Source organism: Catharus ustulatus, chromosome 2, assembly GCF_009819885.2.
Source record: "Catharus ustulatus isolate bCatUst1 chromosome 2, bCatUst1.pri.v2, whole genome shotgun sequence".
NCBI classification, from domain to species: Eukaryota; Metazoa; Chordata; class Aves; order Passeriformes; family Turdidae; genus Catharus; species Catharus ustulatus.
The window spans coordinates 15,075,855-15,102,885 of record NC_046222.1 but is presented as its reverse complement, the minus strand read 5'-3'; the positions used below and the strand labels follow the sequence as shown (position 1 = coordinate 15,102,885).

At 39.2% G+C, this 27,031-nt stretch overlaps 1 protein-coding gene across 4 annotated transcripts in view; it reads left to right on the top strand.

Moving 5' to 3' along the window:
• The window catches only part of LOC117011060 (amyloid beta precursor protein), a 192,730-nt gene that overhangs the window by 155,441 nt on the left and 10,258 nt on the right, over window positions 1-27,031 (top strand). For 2 of the 4 annotated variants that reach the window (XM_033086315.2, XM_033086299.2), the window contains 3 exons: window positions 9,330-9,551; window positions 15,750-15,803; window positions 26,924-27,024. In XM_033086315.2, coding sequence (XP_032942206.1) covers window positions 9,330-9,551; window positions 15,750-15,803; window positions 26,924-27,024 — 377 coding nt within the window. The remainder of the gene's footprint in view (window positions 1-9,329; window positions 9,552-15,749; window positions 15,804-26,923; window positions 27,025-27,031) is intronic. The other 2 variants (XM_033086324.2, XM_033086307.2) reach the window with 1 other exon arrangement.

The window sequence follows — 27,031 nt, the reverse complement described above, 5'->3', positions numbered from 1 at the left end:
TACTGAAGCAGCCCAAAGTTGTGGGATCACAGACACTCCAACATCTTCTGCTTCATTTCTGCTATTGAATTATGGATTTTCTTTTCCCAGTTAACATGTTTTGGAAACACAGTTGTGTCATTCTGTGTGATTCACTCCAAGATCAGATTCCTAGTAGGAGGTCTTGGATTGTGAAAGAAACAAAGGAATCATTTCAATTCTTACCTGCTGGCAAGTCTCCAGTGACAACCAGTAACTGGAGTAACTGTCTGCACAAGCTAATGTAGTTTTATATATAATATATTACAGAGCTAGTGTGTCAGTATCTGGAATTGTTTTCCAGAGGGATTTAATCACTAAAGTCTAAACTGCTTCACTGGGGGTAGGTATCCTGAGGGGGATAATGCCAGTGGTGTACTAAATTTTGGTTGAAGCATAGCTTGCTTTCCAGAAGTGCAGAGGGACAATTCACAGGTGTTTATTATGGTCAGGAGTATCTGTGGTGTTCTTCCTTAGCAAGTTGTTGCTATTGGGATAAAAAAGGACAAAATTAGAGGGGATATGTGATTTTACAGAGTGACTGGGTTGATGGAGATGTTGCAATAATGTCCTTTCAGTTCCCATGCACGATTACATGTGCATGGGATTACAAATGAAATAATCTTTCATCAGTGCAGCTTTCTCCTGCTTTTGATTCTCAGATATCAAATTTCACTGAAAAATGCATTTTTCCGGATAGTAATGCCTGGGCAGGGTTCCGGTTCTTGCTCTGTTCTGCTTCCTTCTTTTAGATCATGAGTATGAAAGACAGTGTAAAAGGCATCAGATCTGGCCACATCCCACTTCATAGATATATTAGATAAATTTAATAAATGCATCTCTACATTACTCTGACAACCTAGGATACATCTGGCCTATCAAGTGCTAAAACTGCACTTAATAAATAGGCAAAATCTTATTATTTGGAGCAGGCATTGCACAGTTCAATTTTGGTAAATTTTAATTTAAATTTAAAAATATTCTCTTTTGACCAAGTGTATCAGCTGCTAATGCCTGTTTTGGGCTTTTCTAGAAACAGAGGCCATACAAAGCTTAAAGGATAAAAGTGGATGTATTTCATGAAGGGCCTCCAGGTACATTAAGGGCAGATAAAGCTTCTCAAGGGGCTACACCCAAGATGGACAATGGTCACAACTTTTTCAGACAGATATAAGTTTGGTCTGTTAGTATATCTGGGGTTAATCCTCCAATTACAGCTTCAGGTAATTCAGCTCCCCTCTCCCCCACTCACTTTTGTTTCTACTTTTCAGGGCCTGAGGCAGATGATGTCCCTGGATCTCAGGCCTAGAAGGATTTTTTTTGTCTGACCAAAATGTGAAGAGAATGAACTAATATTCTATATGGAGTTCAGAGTTATACACTAATGCAGTACAGAATGTGAAAAATACAAAACCTAAAATCTTAAACCATCACAGCAACAATTTAATTCAGATTTTTATATTTTTTTATGGATTATTTAGTGCTTCCAAGATCAGTACACATCAAAAATTGTTGTGGGATTCACAGTCTGACCTTTAGAAGTGTTTGTAGAAAATGATGGGTTACTGACTTTTTTCAGCTGTTAGAAACTGGTAGTTTTAGGTCTACTGCAGTTTTAAATTGTATTGTAAGTTTGGCAAGTAGATATAATTATTTTTATCAGTTAATAAGACCAACAAATAATTTATAAATAATTATTATCAGAAAATAAAACAATAAAATTCTGTAGCAATACTTCATATAAATGTATTTTTTTGCAGAGCAGTTTCACTTACAAGCCTTATAAGGTACTTGGCTTTTTCTACTTCACACAAGCCTGAGCAGGAATAATGATTTCTGGTTCATCTGGCACTAGTATCAGTGATGATTGGTTGGGCTATTTAGTTGTTGTAATTTAGACTCTTCAACCTGTTTTAAAGCACTTAATGTTAATTTGGAATTAAATACAGAGTTAAATTTAAACTTGGAGAGTTTGTCACAGTACCTTCTTTGGATCAGGATAATGATATACAATATATGTTCTGGATTATGGTATAACTTCAATTTTTTCCCCAGGTATTTTTAAAATTTTTGTCTGCCTTCATATTAGGTTGTTTCTGTGTCTTATTTGGATAGGAGCTGTTTAATTTAACCAAATTGAATGAGAAGGGGATGAGAGAAAGGGAGAGACAACAGAAATTGGCAAAAAGGCACATTGTGAAAGGGAAGAGCAGGGTCTTTAATTTCTGTTAAATAACTCTCAGAGATGACAGAAGCTTCAATACTCTCTGCTTTGAAGTGAGGAGGAAATGCAGTTATTAATCAGATGACTGGCTCCTAAATACCAAAAAACGTTATAAATGTGTGCTTAGCTATAGCCATATGTTGAGATTTAATTTTAGTTAATAGCTAGTTTGTGTAGTTGTCAGGTAACTATGGATCTGTAGTAATTAAAGTTTCTGTCACTGAAGGCAAGGAGTGTCATACCAGCCATCTAGGAAAATTAGACAAAATTTCAGACCATGAGTTTCATAGCAGGCTGGTGAAGTGGTGTGAAAATTGTCATGAACCTTTGCTCAGAGTGCTCAGTAATTGCATAGCCTTGTACAAAACTAAATTTGCATTGAAGTCCATCCCTAATGAAAAAGACACTGAGGTAATTTTGAAATCAATCATTACTTGGTATTAAGTGTTTTCCTGAATTGGATTACCCAAGCTTTAAAGCACATTCTGTACCAGAAAACCTGTGATTTACCAGCACAAGAACAATCACTCTGTGTATTAGTGAAACACCTTTGGGGATTTTAATGATTTAATACAAAATGTCTGCAAGGTAGATTTAGCTGAAACATTATTCCATGTACCAGCTGACAGGAGGAAGCTCATTTGGGTTGTTTTTATTATGTGATTCAGGAAACAGCAAAATCCACACATGCTGAAACAGAAGGAGCAAGAAATGGGAAAGAAATGGAAGTGCTAAAGTTGGGATTTTTATTTTTGGAAGTTGAAAATTTTGAAAGTTTTTAAACATGGTTGCAGCTATTCTCCAGTCCAAATGTGTATTTTTTTTAAAGTTAGGTTCTTAGCCATCAAGGTGTTATTCTAAGGCTATGGGATGCGTATTCTCTTACTATCTTCTAGAAAAAATATTTTAGGTCAAGTGTTTCATTATACCTTAAATGTTCACTTTCTGAGAATTTGAAAAGGGCAAACTCTTTTCCACTTATTGAACTAGGTTTTGATACACATAATAAATTCCTGAAATGTGGAATGTTTTGGCTGCTACTTGCTCTTACCTAGTGTTGATATCTCTGAAGGACAGGAAATAAGAACTATGAAATGCATTTTTCCATGGTTCTTGCTCTTTCAGTCTCCCTTTAGTCCTTAGGGAGAGACACATTGCACTGGAAAAGTTTCCAGATAAAAAGACCTGTGGCATAATTTCACAGGCTGTTGAGGAGGTGAGAAGAAAGCTTAGATCTGATGGTGTGGTCACGTTTCTCTGTCAGGATGGATCTGAGCACTGAAGGTTGGGCTCATTTCCAGTGTTTCACAGGAATGATCTCCCATATCACTCCTCTTTCATCATCTTCAAAGCATGCAGGCAACAAAGTCACTCCTCCACCCTCCAGCAGGCAGTTCACTTTCAATAACATTCTCATCAGAGTCTCTCTAAATTACATTTGACTTGTGCTATACAAATAAATTAGTTCAGCGCTGAATACCACAGAATTGTGTTTTGTAGCTTGGTAATGTTGTAATTAGGACTCATGGCAGTATGTGACCATCGTGATCATACAGTGTTTGATTGAGCAAAACATCTTAAAATAACAAAATGCTTGAAACTCAGTGGAGCTTCACTCTTTGTGGTAAGGCACAGGAGGTCTTGTTTTCATATTTACCAATTTGGGGGAATTTTGATTCTTACAGCTGACAAGATGCAGACACTCAAAGTTAGTTAAAACCTGACTGCATTAGGTCAGTGCAACTGCTTTAGAAGCTAACACAACATACTGAGCTAGCCCATAAAGTGGGCATACAATGGAAAGCTGCAGCTGAACATGTTACCTCTTACCACATTCACTGCAATAAATGATTATGTTGGTGTTCTTAGTGAATCCTAATTGTGACAAACAGCATGTGCATGATTCAAGCTGCCTTCAGACTGGATTAAGGCAGTATGTGTGCCAGTGCAAATGAAGCTGTTGCTGTGACTCAGTTGCTCTGTGATTTCTGCTGTTAAGAACAGGGAGGCTGCTGACACTTTTCAGCTTTGTCATTTTGAAAGCACATGCTCAAAAGTAAGTAACTTCAGGAAAAACACATTCAGTTCAGACTGAATGGTGACTGATGATAAGTGAGGCAATAAGACTCTGCATTTGTACAAGTTTGTTTGAACTGGTTCCAAGCCATCTTTGTTGGATCAAATATATGTATGTCCTACTGGCATTTTAGAAAGGAAGTTTGATGTTGGGTCAAAACTATGGCATATAATTTGGTGGTATTTTAACTAGTCCCAATTAGAGGTGCTTTGGGTGCTCTTCATTTCTAATCTGGTTTAAGAAATTGTTTTCTAGAACTGCACAATTACTATTGCCAATTTTAAAACTGCTTTTCATGCAAATTCAATGGTCTTGGCACATAATAGTGATTGCAGAGCTTTTCATTTAGTAGATGGGCTCCTTGAAATTCAACAAACAAATATTATAATTATTTTTGGAAATTTTAAACAATAAAGTATGAACTAAATAAAAATTATGGTTTGAAAGATAGATGATGGGTTGCTGGAAGTCCAGGACAGTGAGAGAAGCTGTTCCATATGAAAATCTTGTCATTATAGCTGTGCCAGTTAAGGACTGGGAAGTATTTCACAGAGTTCAACAGTGGAAACGATGTTGTGTGACAGTAAAAGTAGATAAGGTTTTGCCACTTCAAAACTCCATCTATTTTGTTGGGATTTGTCATTATATCTTTTCTAGCACAATGCTGTTTGCAAAGATTTACAAATAGAACTGTGGTCTTGGGGCATTGTTGACAAAAGCTTCTATCAATGCAGTGTCTACCAGAAAATTTTTTAGTAAATTTTGTTTCTTTTTTTCTGCTCTTTCTTTACTTTTGCCTCCATTTGCCTCTTTGTGGGGTAAGAGAATAGTCTTGAAAGAAGTTTGGAGTGGCATTACACTTTTATCCAGTTCCCCAAACATATTTCAGTTTTTCTGGATGCTGTTGATGAGGAGTATTGACCATGAGGAAATGCCTGCAGTGAGACCAAGAACGAGTGAAGCTTGCTTAGGTGTTAGGAGAAGTCCAAGAAGCATCTTACTAAAGTACTGGAAGTGAGCCTGTCTCTCATCCTGAGAAAGGAAAGGCTTGGGTGCCTGAAGGAGAATTTTAAGTGTCTGGAGGAGAAGCAGCAATTGTGTGCCCTCTCACCAAATCCAGAGCTGGTGGAGGTCTCAGGTCCCACCTTGTCTTTTCCCAAGGTCGTAGTTGCTCTCAGAGGGACAGAAGGATTTGCCATGCTCTTTATTTTTCTCAATGGCAAGACTTAGCAGAATTCTATGAGGAGATAATGAACCAAGCAAAATACATTTATTATAGAAAGATTCCCAGAGAGTTTTTCTCCTGTTGTTTGATGTGAGATGAAAATTTTGAGGACCAACCTAGGATCTCTCTATTTTCAGCACCTAATGATAAGATATTCACAACACAAATAAAACCTCTGAAACAGTCTTGAATGAGCGTCCAAACCTCTAGCTCTGTCTGCACTCCTTGCTTATTTAGGGATTTGTCTTTTGCACGGTGGGGGAATTGAGTTGGCAGCTGCAAAGGGAGGGAGTCCTGTGTCGATGAATGGATGTGCGGCTTTCCATTAGCGTAACTGATGGTTCAAGCAACTATCGATACTTGGAACAGAATCAGCCCTGAAAAATTGATCTTGGGCTTTACCACTAGTATCAATAACTGGAAATCCTAAGGCAAACTTTTTTTAGTAGTTCAATGATTGAAGCAATTGTTTGTGAATCATTTACTCAATGCAGACACAGCTACCTCAGTGTGATGGATTCCAGCAGTTTCTATGCCAGGCACTTCCAATTTCTCACTGTCATTCAGTGTCTGATTCATCCTGTCAGATGGGCTTGACTCATGAGGCCATTGTTTCCCTGCTTGTAAAATGGATGTGATCATAATCTGCTGGTTGAATTATCTGTCTGCCTCACTTGAGCTATTGTGCAGGTCGGTTCCTCTCCATGCTGTGTGCCACAGCTGAGTGAAAAACAACAGAGCTAGCAAGGATCTGCTCCTGCTTGGGTAGCCGTGAGAGAGACTTTGTGTGTGATCACTCCCAGCCCTCAGAAATTTGGGTATAATCATGGTGTCCTCAAGGGAGTTTGGAGCCCCTGTCTGTCAGCCTGGCTAGCCCAGCCATACCTGCACTGTGGCCTCTCCTGAGTGCTGTACCAGTCCTAGTGCTGCTCCTCCACTGCCAGAGCTCAGGTCCTTCCTTCCCCTCTGTGCACCATTTGTCCCTTTGCAAGGGCAGGAGCTGTCTGCAGGTGACACTGAGTGAGTCAGCAGCAGAGTGTGGATAGTTGTAGAGGATAGGCACTGGCACAGCTTCTCCAGCACCATCCTTGCTACTGCTACCTGAGCTCCAGGTCTCTACAGTTACCCACACCATCATCTGGGGATGGGGAGGACAGCGAGAACAAGAGGAGCTGTGCCCCAAAACCATTCCAATGCCCAGGTTTTGAAAGGTCTGTGGTCACAAAGATGCTCAGTACTGTAACACTTCTCTCATGTGGTCCATGAGGACATGGTGTTAGTGTTGTCAGCTGCTGTCATCTGTGGCTCCCTGCAAGGCACATGGACACCAGACTCCTCCCTCAAGCCACTAAAATCCAGCTCTCTTTTGTAAAGCTCCTTTATCCATATCTAATGAAAATCAACATATCATGTGATAGTGTCTCCTCAGAATATCAAAGTGCCTCACCTGTCTGTCTTCTGATAAAAGGAGATGGTTTAATTTTAAAAAATATTAGTGCAAGTGCAGTTTGGAGACAAAATCAGATTTAACTTCTGTGCTGAAGATTTAGTAGGTGTCATAAAATAGTACTGGTTTCAATAAAATGAACACGAAAAGAAAAACAATTCAACGTGACTGACATAGGCTTTCTATACTGTCCTAGTAAGTCATTGTAATGGACAAATTAAATCATAGAATTTAATTTTGTGTTCACATTAGTCTTACCATCTGCTCAAGTAATTACTGTTTACACTGGAAAATTTATTTTAAAACCTTACTTTACAAGATTCAGAACCCGTGTTTGCCCCAGAGCTGAGGCTGCAACATTTTGTTTATTTTTGATGTTCTGAATTTAGTGTTGTGTGAATAGGGTGGCAGAGAATTTCATCAGCTGTCTCAAGGTGGCTTTTGAGAGATGTATTACAGAACAGAGCCCTATTGCATCATGGTTGATAGAGGCACTGAAGCAGTGGCACTTCTAATGCTTTTGAGGTGGTAAGGGTCCTTACTGAGCATGCTGCATGGTTACCTTGTACTTCTGTGGTATGAAAATTCATGGTGTAAAGCTGGGAGAAACATAACATTCCAAAACTTTTGCTGAGGTGTCTAAAGCTGTGATGTGTGTAGAAAATTAGATGCCCTTAATCACTGATATTACTAGGAAATGAGTGAGCCCCTATGGAGTGGCATAAAGGGTTTAGCAGCAGAGTGGTGATTCATGTCCCTGAGTTGTGTTATGTGGTGGAGATGTGGGTGTGAAGTAGTGACAGCCAGGGGGTCCTTGATGAAGTGCAGAGAAAACAGGCTTAATAAAAGCTGTTGTATCATCAGCTGCCTTGTGTGTTCTCATGTGCTCACTTGCACTCTATTACAGTCTCCTGGTATGAACTATTTAGCTCTGTGGCACTGGCTCACTATTGGTGCCTTTTTAGCACTTATTGGTCTGCATTGCAGTTGCTTACTTGATGTGCTCTTGTGCAGCAAGTTCCCTCAAAATACTTGCTAATACTATGTTTTTCCTACAAAAACAGATGTCAGTGAAGCAGGGGGGATCAAGAATGGAATTGTAGAATAGTTTTGGTTGGAAGGGACCTTTGAAAGATCGTCTACTCCAGCCCTCTCTGCAATGAGCAAGGACATCTTCAGCTAGATCAGCTTGGTCAGAGCTTTGTCCAACCTGGCCTTGAAGGCTGCCAGGTACAGGGCATCTACCACCACCCTCCTTGTAAAAAATTTCTTTCTTATATCTTATGTAAATTTACTCTCCTTCAGTTTAAAACCATCATCCCGTGTCCTGTCACAAAAGGCCCTGATAACAAGTTTGGCCCTTCTTTCTCAAAGGCCCCCTCCAAGTATTGAAAGTCTTGTAGGACTTTCTCTTCTCCAGGGTGCACAGCCCCAGCTGTCTCAGCCCATCTTCATAGCAGAGGTAACTCTGCCTTCTGATAACTCTGTGGCCCTCTGGACTCACTCCAACAAATCCATGGCTTTTCTGCTCTGACAGTAGAGGAATTTTGATGTGAGAAGGAAGTAGGAATAATGAAGCACACACAACCTCTGAACTTATTTTTAACACAGAGTTGAACAGTCTGTCCTGTACACCTGATGGAACTGAGAAGTGCTTTGGTTGTTCTCATTTTGCTTCAAGGAAAAAATTCCACAGCATAGATAATAGAGCGTAGCTTTAGGTGCTGGTAGCTTGTAAAATAATTTACCTGCTACTGCTAATAGGTGTCTACTTCTGCTTTTTAACAAAGAACTACTTCAGTGTTATGATGAAGTTATATATGTTAAAAAATCAAATGTTTCTTCAGATTTGATGTGTTATAGTAAACCAAATTTAATACAGTGACTGCTGTGGAGATTTAGGGCTTAAGAGTTATGATGAGTTTTGGCAGTGAGAATTTAAGAGGAAGGTGAGATTACAAACACATTCCTACCTTTGCATCTCTAACCAGTTGACTTACAGCAGCTTGTAAGTCATGTTGCATTGGAGAGAATTGTTTGGTGCTTCCTTTCAAATTGGTTGGGAAGAGCCAAGGAATGCATATAGCACAGACCTGTGATCTGTTATGTGGTAGAAATGCGAGTAGAAGCAACATTGAACCATTCTGGTTGATGTCTCAAAAATGCCTTAGCTGCAGTGATTATTGTGGGGTTCTGACTATTCTAAGCCTTAATGTTTTTATTTATTGTAAGAAAACAGCATCTCACAAGGGTGAATTCTTACTTGAATAGCATTGAAAATAGGTCCTTAGATGTGCTGGCTCTTTCAGATAATTTCTGCATTGAAATCTCCTTGCAGATGAATTACTTCAGAAAGAACAAAACTACTCTGATGATGTTTTGGCCAATATGATCAGTGAACCCAGAATCAGCTATGGAAATGACGCTCTTATGCCTTCATTGACGGAAACAAAGACTACAGTTGAACTTCTTCCAGTGGATGGAGACTTCAGCCTAGATGACCTTCAGCCATGGCATCCCTTTGGAGTTGATTCTGTTCCAGCCAATACTGAAAATGAAGGTAGGTACAATAGGGGGAGAAACCACAGAACTTTCTGATCTGAGCTTTGTGGTTTCTCTCCACATTGTCCCCTGAAAATTAGTATTTTTGTTGTAAGCAAGTGTAAGTGGGATAAGGGTTCTGAGATGTACATTTGGAGCTAGTCTACTGTGTCAGTTGTGTTTCTTTGATGAAATAGAAAGTCCTGACTAAATTCTGTAATTTAGACAGACAGTAAATTTCAGAATTGAGCTTACTTGCCTTCAGAAACAACCCATAATAAATTCTAGGAGATTGTTAGTAAAGGTCTTATAAGATACATGACAATGACTGAAGGGAGATGGATAAGTTGTTAGATTTGTGCCATGATTAAATGAGTGTTTTACTTAAGGTAGAGCTTTTTATTTGCTGACATGAAAATAATTACAGTTCCAGCATAATCCTATCAGAGAGATAATTGTTATTTCACTCCATACACTGGTTGTCTGGAATGTACTGCAGAAATGTTCCTATGGATGTGCACATCCATATAACTAGGCTAGTGAAAATGGTAGCTGAACTGCACAGACATTAACATCCTCCTCAAATCTTTTGAAACCACTGGCTTAGGCTGTACCTGCTCTCAGAATGAGTTCTGAGATCATCCCTGTGCAGTTAATCTCATTCCAGCATGGTATGTGAGTGACTGTGAGCAACTGGGAGTGTGGGACATAGACATGGATTTGCCAGGTGAAATCAGTGGAATCATAAATAGATTTGGGATCAAAGCTTGTCCCAAGGAGTCAGAGAAGCCTAGGATCAGGCAAAAAAAAAAGACCTGCACGAAGGTCAGTGAGGCAGGCATTCAGCAGATCTGAGGGGAGGAGGAGAGGCTGGTCAGGAGTAAGGCTAAAATCAGAGGACCAGGGAGTCAGCACTGCAAGCTAGGGACTGAGTAAAAGAGCAGAGCCAGAGCAAACTCAACAGACCAGCCAACAGGAAGAGCCAGAAGGCAGGAGATGGTGACAAGGACTCCAGCTGTGTCTGAAGGGCACTTACAGCCAAGTGGCATTCCAGGCAGTGAGAGCAGCTGGCTGGAGCACGTCAGGCACTGGCAAGGGGTACAGATGGCTCACAGATGACAGGCTGGACCTCATTTTCCTGGGGAAGGAACTGCAGCTTGCTCTAACAAGTTAGCTAGTGCTAGTATCAAGGCTGTCTGCCAGGAGCAGGTCACAGTCTGGCTCATGTCTGTCCTGCAGGAATTTTCAAAGCTCTTGCTCCAGTTTTTTCCGTAGCGCAGGCATCCAGGGCATCAGTTTTTATACCTGTTGCCTGCTTTCATAAAACATGGTGGGGATTCATTATTTTGATGTCTGTCCTCTTAGCTTTCAAAATATATTGATTTCAGCCACCAGGTTTAGAAGTTATTAGGTAGACAGGTGCCCCCAGACATACCCATAGTTTAATCACACAAGTGTATTTTTCCTTCAGAAACCTGTCTAAGCTCAGAATCTAATAATGAAAGGTACCTCAAAGTTAACTGAAATCCCACTGGCAACTATACTGAACATGGTTCTCTTTTTCAAATGCATGTCAGCAAATAAGAAACAAAAACTCTCCTGCCTGGAATACCATACTCAATTATTAGGCCTGTGTGTTTTAATGCAGTATGTTGTTTGTTGCATACTTATTCTTTCATTCCTTCAAGTTGTTGGAGTTTAGTTTTGGGTTTTTATACCAGGATTGTATTGCATTTGTCATGAACTTATTGCAGCAGTCAGTTCAGTTAGACTAACTATTATAATTGTTCAAGTGTGCACAGTTAGAAGTGGAAATCATTTGGTGACTGAAACCTCTTCAAGCCCTTCTTGCTTCTTCCCCTTTTACTTCTCTCTCCTCTATCCAAACCACAACGTTCTTAATGTGATCATGCCAAGAATACATTATTTCTTTAGAGACTGTTTCTATACCTTTGCCCATAGCATCAAAGGGGAATTTCACAGCTTTATTTTTTTTTCCTTTGTGTTTGTCTCCCTCCTCATTGTTCCAGAATCCCAGGACTGACTGTGCCGTTTGTCTTCACTTCCCATGCCTGTTTTCTTCTTTCATAGTGGTCTTAATTCAGGCTTTTTCTACCTTGCTTCCAAAAATATGTTTTTGTCTTCATATAATATGGTTTGGAAATACCACGAAGTTAACAACAACTGACCTAATTTTCTCCTCCTCTTTTTTTTCCCTCTGATGAACTGATCAAGTTAAAATACCACAACCCTCGCCCCTAAAATTTTTTATTATTAGTTCTCATGCCTGTTTCCTTCCATGGTCGTGATCTAATCCCAGAGATTTTAATAATGCATTGGATTGGTATGTTGTCATGTAATCTTAATGTTTCATAACCCCATTTGAAATTTTCCCAATGTAAACTGCATGTTTTAAAGAACAGGATTTGTGCAAATAGTTTATTTTCATAGAATTGCTTTTACAGATGAGTAAGTGAAAAATAGTCTGAAAATAAATAGACTTTAAAAGTCAAGCATAACTCAGTATTTTCTGCAGGTGTATTGTAACTTGTTTTTCCCTGAGGTAGCTTCCCTGGAAATGTTGAAGGAAGTTAATCTAAAGCAGCAGGAAATACACTGTGTGGATGTCCAGCATGCTGCTACACAAATTGGGCTAACAAAGAAAACACTTTCTGAGAACTGTACAGAGGCACCATGAAAAATGTCAGGAAACTGTATTTCAGCAATGCAAAATGCATCTTCAGAGTGACCCCAATAGCTGTGAAGCTCTGAAACTACCAAGCCCTCTGGGCATTTTGCCAATGACTAACTAACACCCTTTGTGTTTTAGCTTGCAGGTTACAGGGAGCCTTAATGTCTATGTCTAGTATTTATCTAAAGTGAGATTCCTGTAAATATACTGTGTTATCCTTATGATCTGTTCAGTTCCTCCCTTCAACAGTGTTCTTGATAGGTGAGCATCACATAGCACTCCTCACCTGCTGGTTTGTACTAGTTTTTGATGTACTTTTAAAAAGAGAAGTAAACACATTCTCTCATCTCTTCTGAGATGTATTAGTATTAGGTAAAGGTGGGAATGTGTGGCCTCTGTGAAGCCTGAGTAATCAGTGTAAATAAACATGTACCAGTTTAGTTTGATGAGTCTATTTGGACAATGCATTTTCAGTCTTATTTCTGTGCACATGGAAGTATATTCAAGAGAAATAAAATTCTGGGGTATCAAAATGAATGCACTTTTTATAAAACAGTACATATTTGAGTTTTGATTATTGATAAATGATAAATTATGTCGTAGGTTTAAATTTCTCCCCCCTTCATTAGCTGTTGTGATGATGTGATCAGTGAGGTGTAGTGGGTTGACCGCTGGCCAAACACCAGTGCACTCACAAAAATCATCTACTCATCTTCCTCTGCTATAATTGAGCAGAGGAGAAAATAAAATAAAGAAAGCTCATGGGGTTGAGATAAGGATTAGGAGAAAATATTTTAGGGCAAGACAGGCTCAAAAAAAGGGATAAAGAAAAACTCTCCTCATATGTCCCCGCTGACTTGGGCCATGATTGGTGTCCCTAGGTTTATCTGTTCTCAAGTGGAATTCTGCAGCGCTGAAAAGTAGATCTCATCTAGGCTTCACAAACTGGGGGAGATGCTCATTGTGCTTTTCTGTCTGTTGGTCATCCAACAGAAATGTGATCTCCACCACGCCAGCTGAAACTTTGTGGCTTTCTTCATGTGGGATGGCCAAAAAAAGAAAAGCTGCTGCTGTTTTTGTCCCTTTGTTTGCAGAGAGAACTTCCCACCGTTTTTTGTCCTTAAATATGTTATCATAGAGGCATCCCAGCTTCTCTAATTGGCTTAGCAGTTTGTCAGTTCTCAGAGCCAGCCAGCTATTGGTTTTGCCAGGCACAGGGGAAGCTGTTAACAGCTTCCCACAGAGAATTACTTCAGTGGCTGACGTTTTTCCTCCTCACCAAAATCAATTTAATGCAAAACCATCATAGGAGAGCAAGCAGTGAGAAAACCCACAGACAAGATTTTCATAGTTAACTGCTGTTTGTGCTTATATCAGTATCTATATATATGTGCATATGTACTGGGGTAAAGCAAGAGGGTTTTAAAATCCAACTGAAATTCAAAAGGTGGTAGCTCAGGGCTCTCCAGAAACCAGCCTTTCTTTGTATCACGTTGCCTGGCATCACAATCTGCTTTGCTAGACTCTTGGGTCTTATAATTTGCCTCGAGTTTTTGCCTTGAAGCTGGTTTGTTACCTTGACCAGGTCTTTTCACTTCTGTGTCATTGTGAAATGTGTCAGTTATGAAATGTGCCTGTGACCCAGCCTTTCACCCCTGTAAAGGGCTTCCAAAATTACAGATGTCAAGAATTATTCATTACTAATACTTTCACCTGACCACAAATACTGCATTACTCTGAGGCCAGGTCCATGGTACTTACAACAGAAACTTCTTTCATCCTTTTCTCCTTCACCTACTCCCATTTCTGTTGCTATGCACAGGCTTCTCTCTCATTTCTCCATAGCTGTTGCCATGTAGGATTACAGAAAGGAGGGAAAAGAAACCCTCAGCCTTCTAGGGAGGATGCAGGGACCAGGGTAACAGAGGAGAAGTCTGCAGGAGGAGTTTGGGTAATGTTTGCTCTTGGTTGTTTCTTCCCTTGTGTCTTGCCACTGAAAATTGTGCTGACAATATTGAAAAACCTAGCAGAAGACATAAACAGGAAAATACTCAAAACTGTGGTTTTTAGTTAAGGATGGAAATTGGGTTTTGTATGGAGCTGTGTAAGGACAATAATTACATGGTATACTAGTGGGACTCTGAACTGCTGTGCAGGAAAATGCTTCTGCAGCACTAGACCAGCAAGCTCTGTGAAAATCTGCCTTCCTGGAGGCACAAGTGAGTCAGATGTGCTGATGTACTTTTAGTCTGCAGCTACTCTATAGCTGAGTTAACTGGGTTTTATTCAGAGGCAGGAGCTCATGCAGTCATCTCCTGCGTGCAAAGGACGTGGGAGCCACTTAGGCTCTCACTCACAGGCATGGCAGGTTGTTTGTCAAACCCACAGGGACACTAAGCCAGTGACACAGACTTCCTGGGAAGATGGGCAGTTCCATTGCTCAAATCAACAGTATCATCAGGTTTGTGTGATTTTCTGATGAGCAGTTCTTGATGGAAAACTGTGAGTCTTCCAGATTTCCTGTGTTACTGCATCTCACTGCTGATAAAGGCTCATACCTGAATCCAGAAATACAAATGAATAAGAATGTATGTTTAAAAATCTGAATTCTAAGGAACAATGTAACGCTTCATCTCTGAATTTAAGTTTTTTGACACTGGCAAAGATTGGGTAGATAAGGAAGGCAACACAATTGGAGCAAAAAAGAGAAACAACCGAAAGAGAGGGGTAAAAATCTGAATCTTTTAATAAATATTTCCAGTATGTTTGAACTTACTGAGGCAGTTGGCAGTGACTCAAATAGTTCTAAGTTTTGCACATCCCGTTTTTCTATTAGTGCCAGTGAGCTCCATCAACTTAGGTTTCAGATGATAAAACCTTCGTAGGGTAATAAAATTGTTTTGTAAAACTGTATATGACACATATTTGGATAGAAATTTGTGTTTCTTCTTTGTTTCCTTTCCAAAAACTGGCAGATAAATATACTGTTCACAAATCACAACATATAGGAATATTGATTGTATTTTCAAAATGCACTTTACTTCCTTTAAACGTTATAGCTGGTGCTGTAAAGAATCCCTGTTGAAAGGAAAAAGGAGGGATTCGGGAGGCTTTAAAGTCAATATTCATAAAGAGCATCTGCAGAAAATCATCATGGCCATTCTGGCTGCCAGTTCTGATCAGACAATGGGGAAAAGTTTGCATGTAATGAATATGGTTTTGTTCTATTGACAGAAATTCTTTAGTCTTAATGGTTTCTGACCTGAAGCAGTAACCAGAATATGGTGTAAAAAAATGACACCTGAGCTATGAAGCTTTCCTGGTGAAGTCTTGCCCATCCCTTCCTTTTTCTTTCACTGAAGGCAGATATTTTCTAGTTGTTGCTTTGGTAACTGTTGCTTTGGTAACTGTTAATGCAGTATGTCTCTCCTGCACTGTCCCAATAGAAGAACCCTTGACTTTGTAATTTTGGGGGATTTTGTTTATTTTTGTTTGCTTTTTTGTTTCTTTTCTGCACATGCCTAGTTGAGCCCGTTGATGCCCGCCCAGCTGCAGACAGAGGACTCACCACACGACCAGGTACCTGACTTGCATGGCTTTTACCTAACCTGTAATTTTCCAGCATGCATGAGGTCTGCTGGAGCTGAAATGATTTACCTTTGCTTTGGTGTACCCCTCTCACCAAATTTAATGCTGTTCCATGAATGATGGAAGCATCATTCCCTCACAAATGCTCCCTGTGTGAGTGCTGTCCATACTGAAGGCATTTGGGATGTGTGCTGGCAGCAGGAGTGGGTCTCAAACCCAGAACTGGTTTGTATCAAAAGTCTCATCCCTTCCAGAAATAACACTTTGGCAGCTGCAGGAGATGGTAATCTTGGTGCCCCTTAGTACAGACACTACTTCTAATTTGGGAATGTATAATAGAAATGTCAAATCCTTTCTGTAGAGTGAGCAGGGCTAATAAAGAATTAATGCATACAGTTTCAGAACTGCAGGTGGCATAGATACTTTTTGCTGTGGTACTTCTCTTACCTCCAAATACCTAAAATTCTTTATTATCCCTTTGGATTCCCAGAGGACACACGAGGACACAGCTATTCATTCCATTCTAGGACAGAGCAGGGTGATTGTTTCTCCTCTGTAGGTACCTCTGTACTGATTTCAGAACAATAGCAGATCACTGGGTTGAGTCAGACTGCAAATGTTTGGAAAAGTTAAAATGAGACAATCCCAGCTTCCAAAAGTAAAATTGATTTTAGCTTTTCATACTACCTTTTTTTTTTTTTGCTTTTGGGGTTGTTTTTCCTCTGGTTTTTGTTCAGAATTATCTGAAACTGTTAAAGCCATTGAGAGGAAACAGCTTTTATTCAGAAGAGGCTGCTCATCCACTCTTCAATGTAATGAGAATATATTTTAGGGTCAGGATTATTTCAGTGTCACATCATAATTGTGTTTTCTTCCTTCAGATCATATTAAACTGATTGGTCTGTATCCTTTTTCCCTTCATCTTGTTTTCCAGGCATCCATTAGATAGCATCATGGACAGCACCTTCCTAGTGTTTTTAAATCTTAACTCACCCATGTTTAGCAACTACAAAAATTGCTGCTGTGGGAGGTAAAATAAGCTCATATGTTGCAGCAATTGGGATATGTGTCAGAACTGGCCAGCTAGTGTGCTCCTAGCACTGTTTTAGGAATCTGACATCTTTGCTTGTGTTTAGAGTCTTAATTCAGTCCATGAAGAGAACCTGGAAACTGGTACAGAGCTACAATGCCAAAAATCTTGGAACCAGGGAAAAAATCCCTCCAGTACTGCATTATCTACCTTCTACTCCAGGAGCAGTAGAAATATCACAGATGAAACACATATATGGTTTAATCCAAATCTTGTAATTTTAATTCAGTCTAGCAGTTTTCTTATAATATTAAAATCTATTATTATTTACAATTTTAATGTCAGTCCTCTTGAAAAGTTTCCTGTTATGAGGCCTGTATTTATTACTGGAGGTTATTCCTTCCTCCCTTCTGTTCCCTCACACATAGAGAAATGTCTCAGAAATCCTTAGTGTCCTTTCTCTAGAGAAAGGATTTTCTCACTGCCACTCTAGTTTCAGAGTGAAACTCTGTGTTTTAGTTGACTGCATTAGAGCACTTTGTTGGTTGTGGTGATGCAAGTAGTACTAAAGTCTGTAAAGCCTAATGACAATAAGTCATGAGTCATCATGGTGAATGTGTGTGATAGACTGCTAAGGATAGGTAAGAAATATTTCAGCATCTGACCATTATGGCTGGGAATTTGGCAGATGCTGTAACTTTTCCACTGTGAAAATCACATTTCCTCAATGTTCTGCTAAAGTGCAAAAGTAGTGCTTAACTTCCCTGTGTCTTTAATCATCATTTACAGATTTAGAAAAAAATTTCTCACTGATACAGATTCTGTCTATAAATGTCCATGTGGTTTTTTTCATCATCCTTCAAAAGCAATTTAATGCGTGACAAAAATTCAATTTAACAGAGAAATTATTCCAACTGGAATAACTTCATGAACCAGGAATAGAAGAAAACAAATGGATGCTTATTTAAACTGTGAAGTACAGAAGATACTCTGATAGTTTGAGAGTGTGTGCTTTAAAACTGTTTTACTTTACTTGCTAATTACAAATAAAATTCCTATATTAGAGCTTCAAAAAGGAAAATAAATACTTTTTGTGCAGCAACTGTCCTTTTGGGATAGTCTGTTTTTACATTTTAGGGCTATCATTGAAGAAAAAATCTAAAAAAAAAGTAGATTACTGTAGAGTGAAAAAGTATTAATTTAAATTTAATTTTAATTTAATTAAGTATTAATTAAAAAATAAAGACCTGCAGATTACTGCATGCAGCTACTTGTGACTTTTTGTTTTAATTGCCCAGCTTCTTGTTGTTTTCCTGAAAGGTTTGCCCTTTCTGTGGACCTGACTTTCCAGTTCATGCTTCTACTTGCTTAGCTCAAGTGACCTCCTTCTTCAGGATAAAAATATTGGTGTCATGTCAGCCTGCAACACTCCAAGGCTGAAGAAGAACAAAAGAATGTTTTGTAGCTGTTTGAATTTCTTGAAGAAAATGAGCTCTGAAAGGACTAAGACAACATGCAAACTTGTACCCTTTTTTCTCTTTTCCATTTTATTTACTTCTTGCTCACACAAGATTTTTGTAATGATCAATATGTTTTTCTTACAGGCAGATCAAAACCACACAGATCCTCTTTGTAACTTTCTTACAAGGGAGATAGTTTGGTCACAGTACAGAATAGAGGCACAGACTCATGGATTGCTGGGCTGAAAGGGGACCTCAAAGATCATCTGGTCCAACAAGTATTTAGATGGTAGTAGTATTTGTGATCCCTAGGATCTTTTTCCTTCACCACATCATTGTCTTTTAAAAAATGAAGTCTGTGAGTCAAGTCAGAAAAAGTAAGGAGTTGTCCAGTCCATGGAGTAGAAGAATATAAACTTTTCTACTCTGTGGACTAAGGACCGAGCTTAAGGCATTTGTTGAAATTTATGCCAGTTGTTTAAACCCCCATCTCTGTTTGTGCTCCACCTTGGCTGTCCACAGTTAAAGCTTGAATTGGAATCTGATCTACATCAGTCCTAGGGAAAGAACATTTTCTGGATGAGCCCCATTTTCTAGTATGGATATCTGTGTAATTCACATGGGCATTAGAAAAGGTCTCTTGTGCCTTAACTTACTGTCCTTCCCCTTTCTAATTTACAAATGGACAAACAAAGATAAAAATGATGCCTAAAACAGTTTCTTATCTCCTTCCTAAAAAGGAAGTAAATGAGGTGGTAAAAACTCAAAAGGAAGAAAAATATCTAGATGTGCTAAGTCATCGTAGTGAGTTATTTTTGAATACAGCACAAAATTATAGCAGATTTATGACATATCTCTTGCTTTTTATAAATTGCTTTATACAGGGCGATGTTAGATGTTGGAAGGCTTCAGTCCACCCTGAGAACTTCCATAGGAAGAACTTCAGATAGATCAAGTTCCTCTTTCTTTGATAACCTCAATGTAACAACTCATTCAGTAGTGTTTCCTTCTCTCCTGTGCTCCAGCAGTCACTTTTTCATGATGAACACTTAATTTCTCGCAACTGAAGTCAGGATATCTGTTTATTAGTGACTTTTTCTTTCTCTCTGTGTGTACATGTACATATAGAGACATAGACACATAAAAATATATATAAAAACATCTCAAGATGCTCATGAGCAAGCTTGTTTTACTTAGGTTAATTCAGCAGGTCTGATCTGTGGAAATTGAGTGAAGATTAGAAAATGTGCCATCAGAATATTTTTTGTAATTCAAGGTGGTAAACAACAAATGCTCTGTTCAGGGCAGATTATATTTTCATCTGTTGCACAGTTGCAGTTGTAAGTACACACTCACACTGTAAATACATCACTTACAGGATGCCCATAATTCACAATGTGAGGATTTTATGCTGTTAAGTATGTCACTTTCTTCCATGTAGTATAATTTGGACTTGTTGGTGGTTTTTTTGTGTTATTCCAGCTCTTTGTCAGTTGATCGTTTCTGCAAACCTTTAATATTTTGAGGAAATGTTGCACATCAAGCTGCTTCTGTGTCTTTGGCCCTTCTGCTAATAAATGTCTATCTTTATTACACTGCATGATAACTGAGGGGTTTTTTCCTCATGCAGAGGCTCTGAAAGCCTAATGGCTCTTCTGCAGAATCATTAGCACTATTTTGCAGTCTGTATGAGGTGAGGCCATAGAGCAGCTTAGTTTATTATTTATGATTTTCTTGTCAGAAACTGCCAACATATTTTTTTTCCTGTCTGTGATGTTAGTTCAATACAGTTTCTTTAAACAAACTATCTGCAGCTACCAAATAAAAGTCATTAATATTTCTTTTTCCATTAGATTGTTTTGGTTTCTTTTATAAATTAAATCATTGCCAACTGTGAATGCAGTTATAGGCGCATATGCACAGCATCTGGATTGACATGCCAGAAAGATTGTCAAACCAGATTTTACTTGTTTTGATTATTCACTTCTACACACATTTTCTGAGAAATAATTACTTTCTACTCCATTCCAATGAGATTCTTTTGTAAAAAAGATAACACTTTTATTGCACTTATTTTCTACCTTCTTCAATTTGAGAGTCCCATAGTCATCCATGAAGTAAACCAGAAGTTCACTGACATGTTAGGACAGACCAGAAAGTTTTAGTTCCACTCATCTTAGAAGTGCATGTCCCTCAAAGATATTTGAGTTATCCTTATTAAAAAAGGAGTGTATAGTCTTCATGTTCATCTTTATGAATTTACACTATTCATTCTTCTTTCATTTCAAAATTAAATGACCTGCACAAAGTCATGGAGTCATATGGAAGTAACAGTTGAGCTTCTAGTCAGAACAGGCAGCTCTGCCCCAGGGGGTTGTTCAAACACTGCATTCCTTCCCCTCCACCCTTTTTATCTTCCATGGAGCTTAACCCAGATGAAGCTGTTTGCCACACGTGTAACAGGCTTTGATACAACAGCTCTTTTCTTGTTCTTGCCATGACTCCAGCACGGTTCATGGACATGGAGTTGAATGTTTTCATGAATGCAGTCAGTACCACAGTCAGTCAAACTGCTACTTTGTTTTTCTCTGTGTAGAGTCCACCTAAGTCTAATTGTTTCAACTTGGAGATGTAGTTTTTAACTCTAGATGTAACCTCAGGCACAGCTAACACTGTCTTAGTTCTGTACAAAATAATATCACAAAACCTTTCTAGCTGTTTATGTAACCAGTGGATGAAGTAATTGCAAGCAGTATGGAGATAATGTGCACCTAATTATATCCTTGGTGGGATTCACTCTAACCTCCTTTTTTCAGTCTTCTGAAAATATAAATGTATAAATATATATTTACACAAACACAGAAGCTCATCAATGTTAGTATAGTGTTCCCCAAAGCAGCTACTTGGTTTTTATTTCATATGAGCAGTTTTTCACTCCATATGATTATTTTTCTCTTTAGTGCAAGGGAAAATAAGGGTTTCATACTCTCCATTTTTTGATGTTTGGAAATGTATGTGTGCACACATGCATGTGTACACATGTAAATATAAAAACAGTTAATATTGCTAAATAAAAGCAAGATCAATAAAAAGCCTATCATAGTTAGCTCATTTTGTTGGATTTCACTAGAAGCTTTTAAGCCCATGGTTTTTATAACAAAATAGTTTTGTCAGTTTTTCTAAGGAGCTGAGTTAATGTATTTGCCAGCTGAATTGAAGCATTTCTAAATTGAAGTGATTAGGAATGCAGCTCCCTAAAATGGTATGTAATTCAGAAGAAAACTAGTAGCAATTATCATTTGTGAATTTGCAATGAGGCTGTTGCTCACTTTTCATCTTGAATATTGGCTTTTGTGTTTGGGTTGTGTATTTTAGAATTGTAGTGAAAAAAACATCATTTTGTCCCAGGTCAGGATTAAAATTCCTGTCAGAGAACTGTTCCTTGTGTGCTTGTCTTCAGTGCAAGGGTAAAGAGGTATTAGGAATCCCTTGACTGCCTCTTACCTCTGGTCAGAGTTTTAGAAAGACCCTGAAGTTTTTCCTTCTTCAGTTACTCCCCTTGAAAAGTGTATCTTTGAAAAGTGTATCTTTGATTTTAGCATGCAAGTCTAAATGTGTGGTCACTAGGACAGTGAAGTGAATGAACTGGTAATAAAGAGAATCTCTGCAATAAAAGGTCTCAATTCTTTAACATTGTGGAAAGGCATATGTAACCCCACATAAATTTTTACCTCCCACCAGGTGTTTAATTGGTTCCAGTGCAATGTCATACTTCTCCTTACTATATAATGAGTTATTTGCAGACCAGCAGTTTACCCTAGTTGGTTTTTTCCCTCACTTGTAAAGGAAGTAGAAGGAAGGAAAAAGTTGCTATCAGATTTGTTATTGCAACAGCTAAAAAACAAGACCTCTGTTTCTGACCTTTTTCTGGTGCAAGTTGCCAAAAACAAGTTTCAGTAAGTCTTAACATCATTAACTTCCTAATATTAGATCCTACCCTGTGATCAGATTTAATGGCATTTTTGTGGGGCCTTGGTCACTTGGCCCAAAGCAAAAAATTTCTGCCTGATCTCAAGGCTAAAACCCATGGTTTAACCTGCTACATACTGAAAGCATGGCTCCCATGCTGCTGTTTGATTGGAATGGGAGGTAGGAAGGGGACCAAATTAAAGAAATGTTGTTTTAGGCAAGCTGGAGCCTGCTGGTGAACTTGCCACCCTCTGATGCCCATTGACATGACCTGTTGTGTCCCCATAATGCTGCTGTAACTCCTGCCTGTGGTGTTTGACTGTGGAACAGAAGCTGACAAAGACCCACAAATTCAGCTGTTGCAGCTTTGCTTTCAGTAAAAGTGGTCAGATCCCAAGAGCAGTACTCATGTCCATTTTCCTACCTCTAGCATTGGTACAAACAGAATATGTGCAGATTTCACCTCTGCCTTATTCCCCAGCACATCCATTGAGTGTTTGGCAGCTAGCATTTGATAGGTTCCAGGACTGAGAACTTATTTTGTGTTTAGTAACCCTGAAGGAGCCTGTCTTCTTTGCATTTGTTCATTTGTGTTTTGAACATCCTCTTGATTTGTGCCAGTGAGTTCCACAGTCCAATTTTACCTTGTACTGAGTTGTTTATATATCTATAAACACTTGTGTTACTTCTCAATCTGCTGTATCATAGCCATGTTAGTGTTCTGTATTTCTTAGGAGAAATAATGAATTACCATTTCCTGTAGACTTTCCACTTGTCGTTCAGTCACACACTCTGTTGTGTTTCACCTCCTTTGCCTCTTCCAGTCTGAAACCTGGCAGTCCTTTGTGTACAGAAACCATTCCATACCTGTGATCAGCTGTGTCTCCCTGCATCATGTATTTTGTAGTTCTGCCTTTGTGTGAGGTGAGGTGACCAGAACAAATAGCCAGATTTAAAATGAGGCTGCATTATTTATTCAGTGGTGTAACAATGTTTTATATTTTCTCATAATTGGTCCTCCATTTCTCTTTGCCTTTCTGACTGCTGCTGAGCCAAGTGCCCACAGTTACCCACTGTGACTCAAGCACCACTTTGCATTATATCAACACTAAATAACATTTCCCTTTTATTGTGCTCTTGGAATTTATAAGATCCTTCTACAATTCTTAGTAACTGGTTTTACTTTGACTATCCTCTTTTTTCTTTTATTTTGTTTTGTCAGTAAACTTTGTCATGTCACTATTCACTCTCTTACCCAGATCACTTTGCAAACAGCACAGCACAGATCCCTATGGGACCCACTGGTAATGTTCCTCTATTGTGAAAACCAGATGTGTATTTACACTTCATTTCCTTTCTCTCAGTCAGTTATGGGAAGCCACGTAGGACTTTCCCTTCTAATCCTTGACTTTAGCTTCTGCCAGAGCTGTGACCAGGGACCTTCTCAAAAGCTTTTTGGAAATCCAGATTCACTCCAAGCAGAATCACTGTTCCCATGTGATTCCTAACTCTTCCAGTGGCCTCTTAAGAGTTTTGGGAGGTAGGACTTCCCTCAACAAAAGGCAAGCAGATTCTTCACTGATTTATCTTGTATGTGTGTGGTTATGTTCTAATCAATATTTATAGCTTCAGTGGATTTGCCAGCTGTAGCAGCCAAGTTGTGCAGTTCCTCAGCCTTTGCCTTGGAGGATTTTCATGTGGTGCTTTTGCCAGGGTATCTACAAGGGCAGTGAGTGTGGCCATGGACAATGGTGAGCAGCTGGGAGCAGCTGCTGCAGCCCAGGGCAGTAACACAACTCCTGGGAAAGCCCTTTCCCCCCAGCTACTGCACTGGAACTCCACTACTGTAGTCTTCCCTCTTCCCTTTTAATCCTAAAATCAAAAAGGCAGGAAGGGTTGACAGGTCAGCTTCCTTGCAGGCAGATACACGTTCTCCTTTGTTGCGATCCGCTCTAATCACAGAGGAGCTAACAGAACTAATTCTCTGTGAATAAAATGGGACAAACCTGGATGCTTGCAATAATCCCCAAAATGTTATTACAAACAAAAGAGACTAGATGTTGCTACATAAAAATTTATATATTTTATTTAATAGTAAGAGAGGCAAAGAGAAGGAAAGGGAAAAGAAAGAAAGAAATAGGAATGGAGAGATGGGGAGAGGGACAGACAGGGAGAGGAACAGAGACAGATTAAGTAGAAGCATATCACCCCTCTGTGGATCCCAGTGACAACTCCTTGTTTTCCTCCATCTGGTATTCATGGTGGTGAGGGTCCCTTGCTGAAAAGTATAGAATCCAATAGGTTAATATATATTTGGGAACACACAGGTATCTGCCTGAAGGGGACCAGTTTGAACTTGCAAGAGTGTGGATCTGTTCCATCCTGTAGTATCACTGCAGTGCTCTGGAGCAGGGTCTGGGGACCCCTTTGAGGGGCCTTTGATGGGCCATGACACCCCCTCATCAGTGCCCCATGGAATGTCCTGTAGATGTGGCTTTTATGGGGTGGGAGCCCCCACAGCTGGGCTGGTCTGCACAGTGGAGGGTGGGTGTTCACTGCATTTCACCAGAGGCTTTTTTGCCATACACAGGAAATCCCTCTCCTCCTCCTGTGAAAGTATTCTGCCCAAACCAGACCTGAGAATCGTGTCACTTTATCTTACCTCAAATCAATTTGCAGTCCAGGGTCTCAGTCAGGAGTGCAGTGGTCTTCGGCGCAGCTTTTGTTATACAGTTTTGTTAAAATAAGCAGTAGTGCTTTGTAAAAATATTTAAGCCATAAAAAATAACATTTCAGTCTCCAGCATACTTTTCCTCATTTCCTGTTGATGCAGGTGTAGGGGATGCTTTGAGATGATGGACAAAATGAGAAATTGTGCTTTTAATTTGGAAAACTAGCCATAGCTGTTTCAAGAATAGAAAGGTAAAACTGTTTTCAGGTACCACGTAGGCTTTATTTCCTGCAACTCTATTTCCTCCTGCATTTGTCTGGCAGAATATCATTGTTTGTTTTCAGACTGAAACTTACTTAACTACTTTACAGTTCTTGCATTTAAAAATGGTCTCCCATGTATAAATGTCATAATAGATTTGTGTCAGTTCTGTGATGTAGCATCAAAAATCAGGAACTTAATAAAGAAATTTGAGGGGTTGAAGTGCTTGATTCTTTAAAAAGAAAAAAAGTAAGGTAAAATTTATGAGGCAGTCAGACTCTTCAAGAAACTAACCATAAATTCTCTGTAGCATGAGGATGATTCCTGTTCTCTGCTTTGCATGGTTTCCTTTGAAAATAAAGAACCTTCGAGTGGGTTGTCTGTACATTCCAGAGAAGTTCTTGGGTTGGTTCATAATTGAAAAATAAACCACCACTTAATGAAAAAAGAAATTGCCCATTCAAAAGCAAAAAAAAAAAAAATTTGATTGAGTGCTATTTTAGACTGTGGAGCTCATTGGCACATGGAAGTCTTAAGGAATTATTATTTAGAGTCCATTGAGACAGTGGAGCACAGGAGCAGTCAATAGTGTTGAGAATTTTAAAAGAGGTTCTTCCTCGTCATCAAAACTTAAGTTCAGTGTAAGATTCTAAGAATTAAGCCTTGGAGAGAGGAGTTGGGGCTGAGAAAATGCCGAAATAAATACAAGCAAAGAATATTAACTGGTTTGTTCTTATTATATTCAGTACTGAGAGGAAAGAGCATCTCATAAACATCATTCTTCTGCAGTGTTTTTACCTCCAAGAAATACAAATGTTGGCTGGATTGGTACTGAGAATGAAAACAACCAACTCCATGAATACCCATATATTCTCTCTAAGCCAAAGCCAGCTCTTCAGGATTCATAGACAGATACAGGATTCACTGCTCTGTTGCTGTTAAGTCTGACTCATTCTCTTAAGGCTATTTTCCAGGTGGAAATTTTGGCCTTCTTTCCAGCTAGATGAGTGCAGCATCTTCCCTTCACACCTGTAAGAGAACAGGACGGCAAACTATGTACAATTATAATTGTTGTAGGTTGTACTCACTTTTCTTTATGTTTCTAATTGAGAGACAGTTATCATCTTTCAGAGAGAAGACAGGAAGAATCAATAATTCTGAGCAGTACGAAATCTGAAAACGAATAGAAACTCTTCACAAACATTTTAGTAATTTGTGCGTGTTTGTGGAAAAGGTACAGATTCACAGGAAGCAAGAACATGAGATATCTGGAGTTCTCTTACTCACACCATGAGTATTTTGTTTTTTCCTCACAGCAGCCTGAGCTGAGGGAGGAGGAAGAGTTTGGCCTAAACAACAAATTTTCTTGACATTGCTAAAGAGGCTGTCAGAGCAGATCTCTGTGCAGCCTGTGAGCCAATTCAGAAGGTCCCTTGCAGCTTAGTTCATGCTGGAGGCCTTTGATGCCTGTACCAATATAGCTGCTGAGGATTAAGGATTGTTTGACATAGGAGAAACTTTACTAGCTCGTTCTGTGTCACCTCAGTGGGACTGAAACACCAGATGTACCTCACTTTCCTCCCAGTTCCCTTTCACGTTGCATCACACCTCCTCCGTGTGAATGGCACCATTGCCTTCTGCTCCCCAGCAATGGGGTTAAGCAGAATCTTCCTGAATCTGAATCCTGACTTTAATGAATTGTCCTTGTGGTGCAATGCAGGTTCTGGGCTGACCAATGTTAAGACAGAAGAGATATCTGAGGTGAAGATGGACGCAGAGTTTCGGCATGACTCAGGGTATGAAGTTCATCATCAAAAGCTGGTGAGTG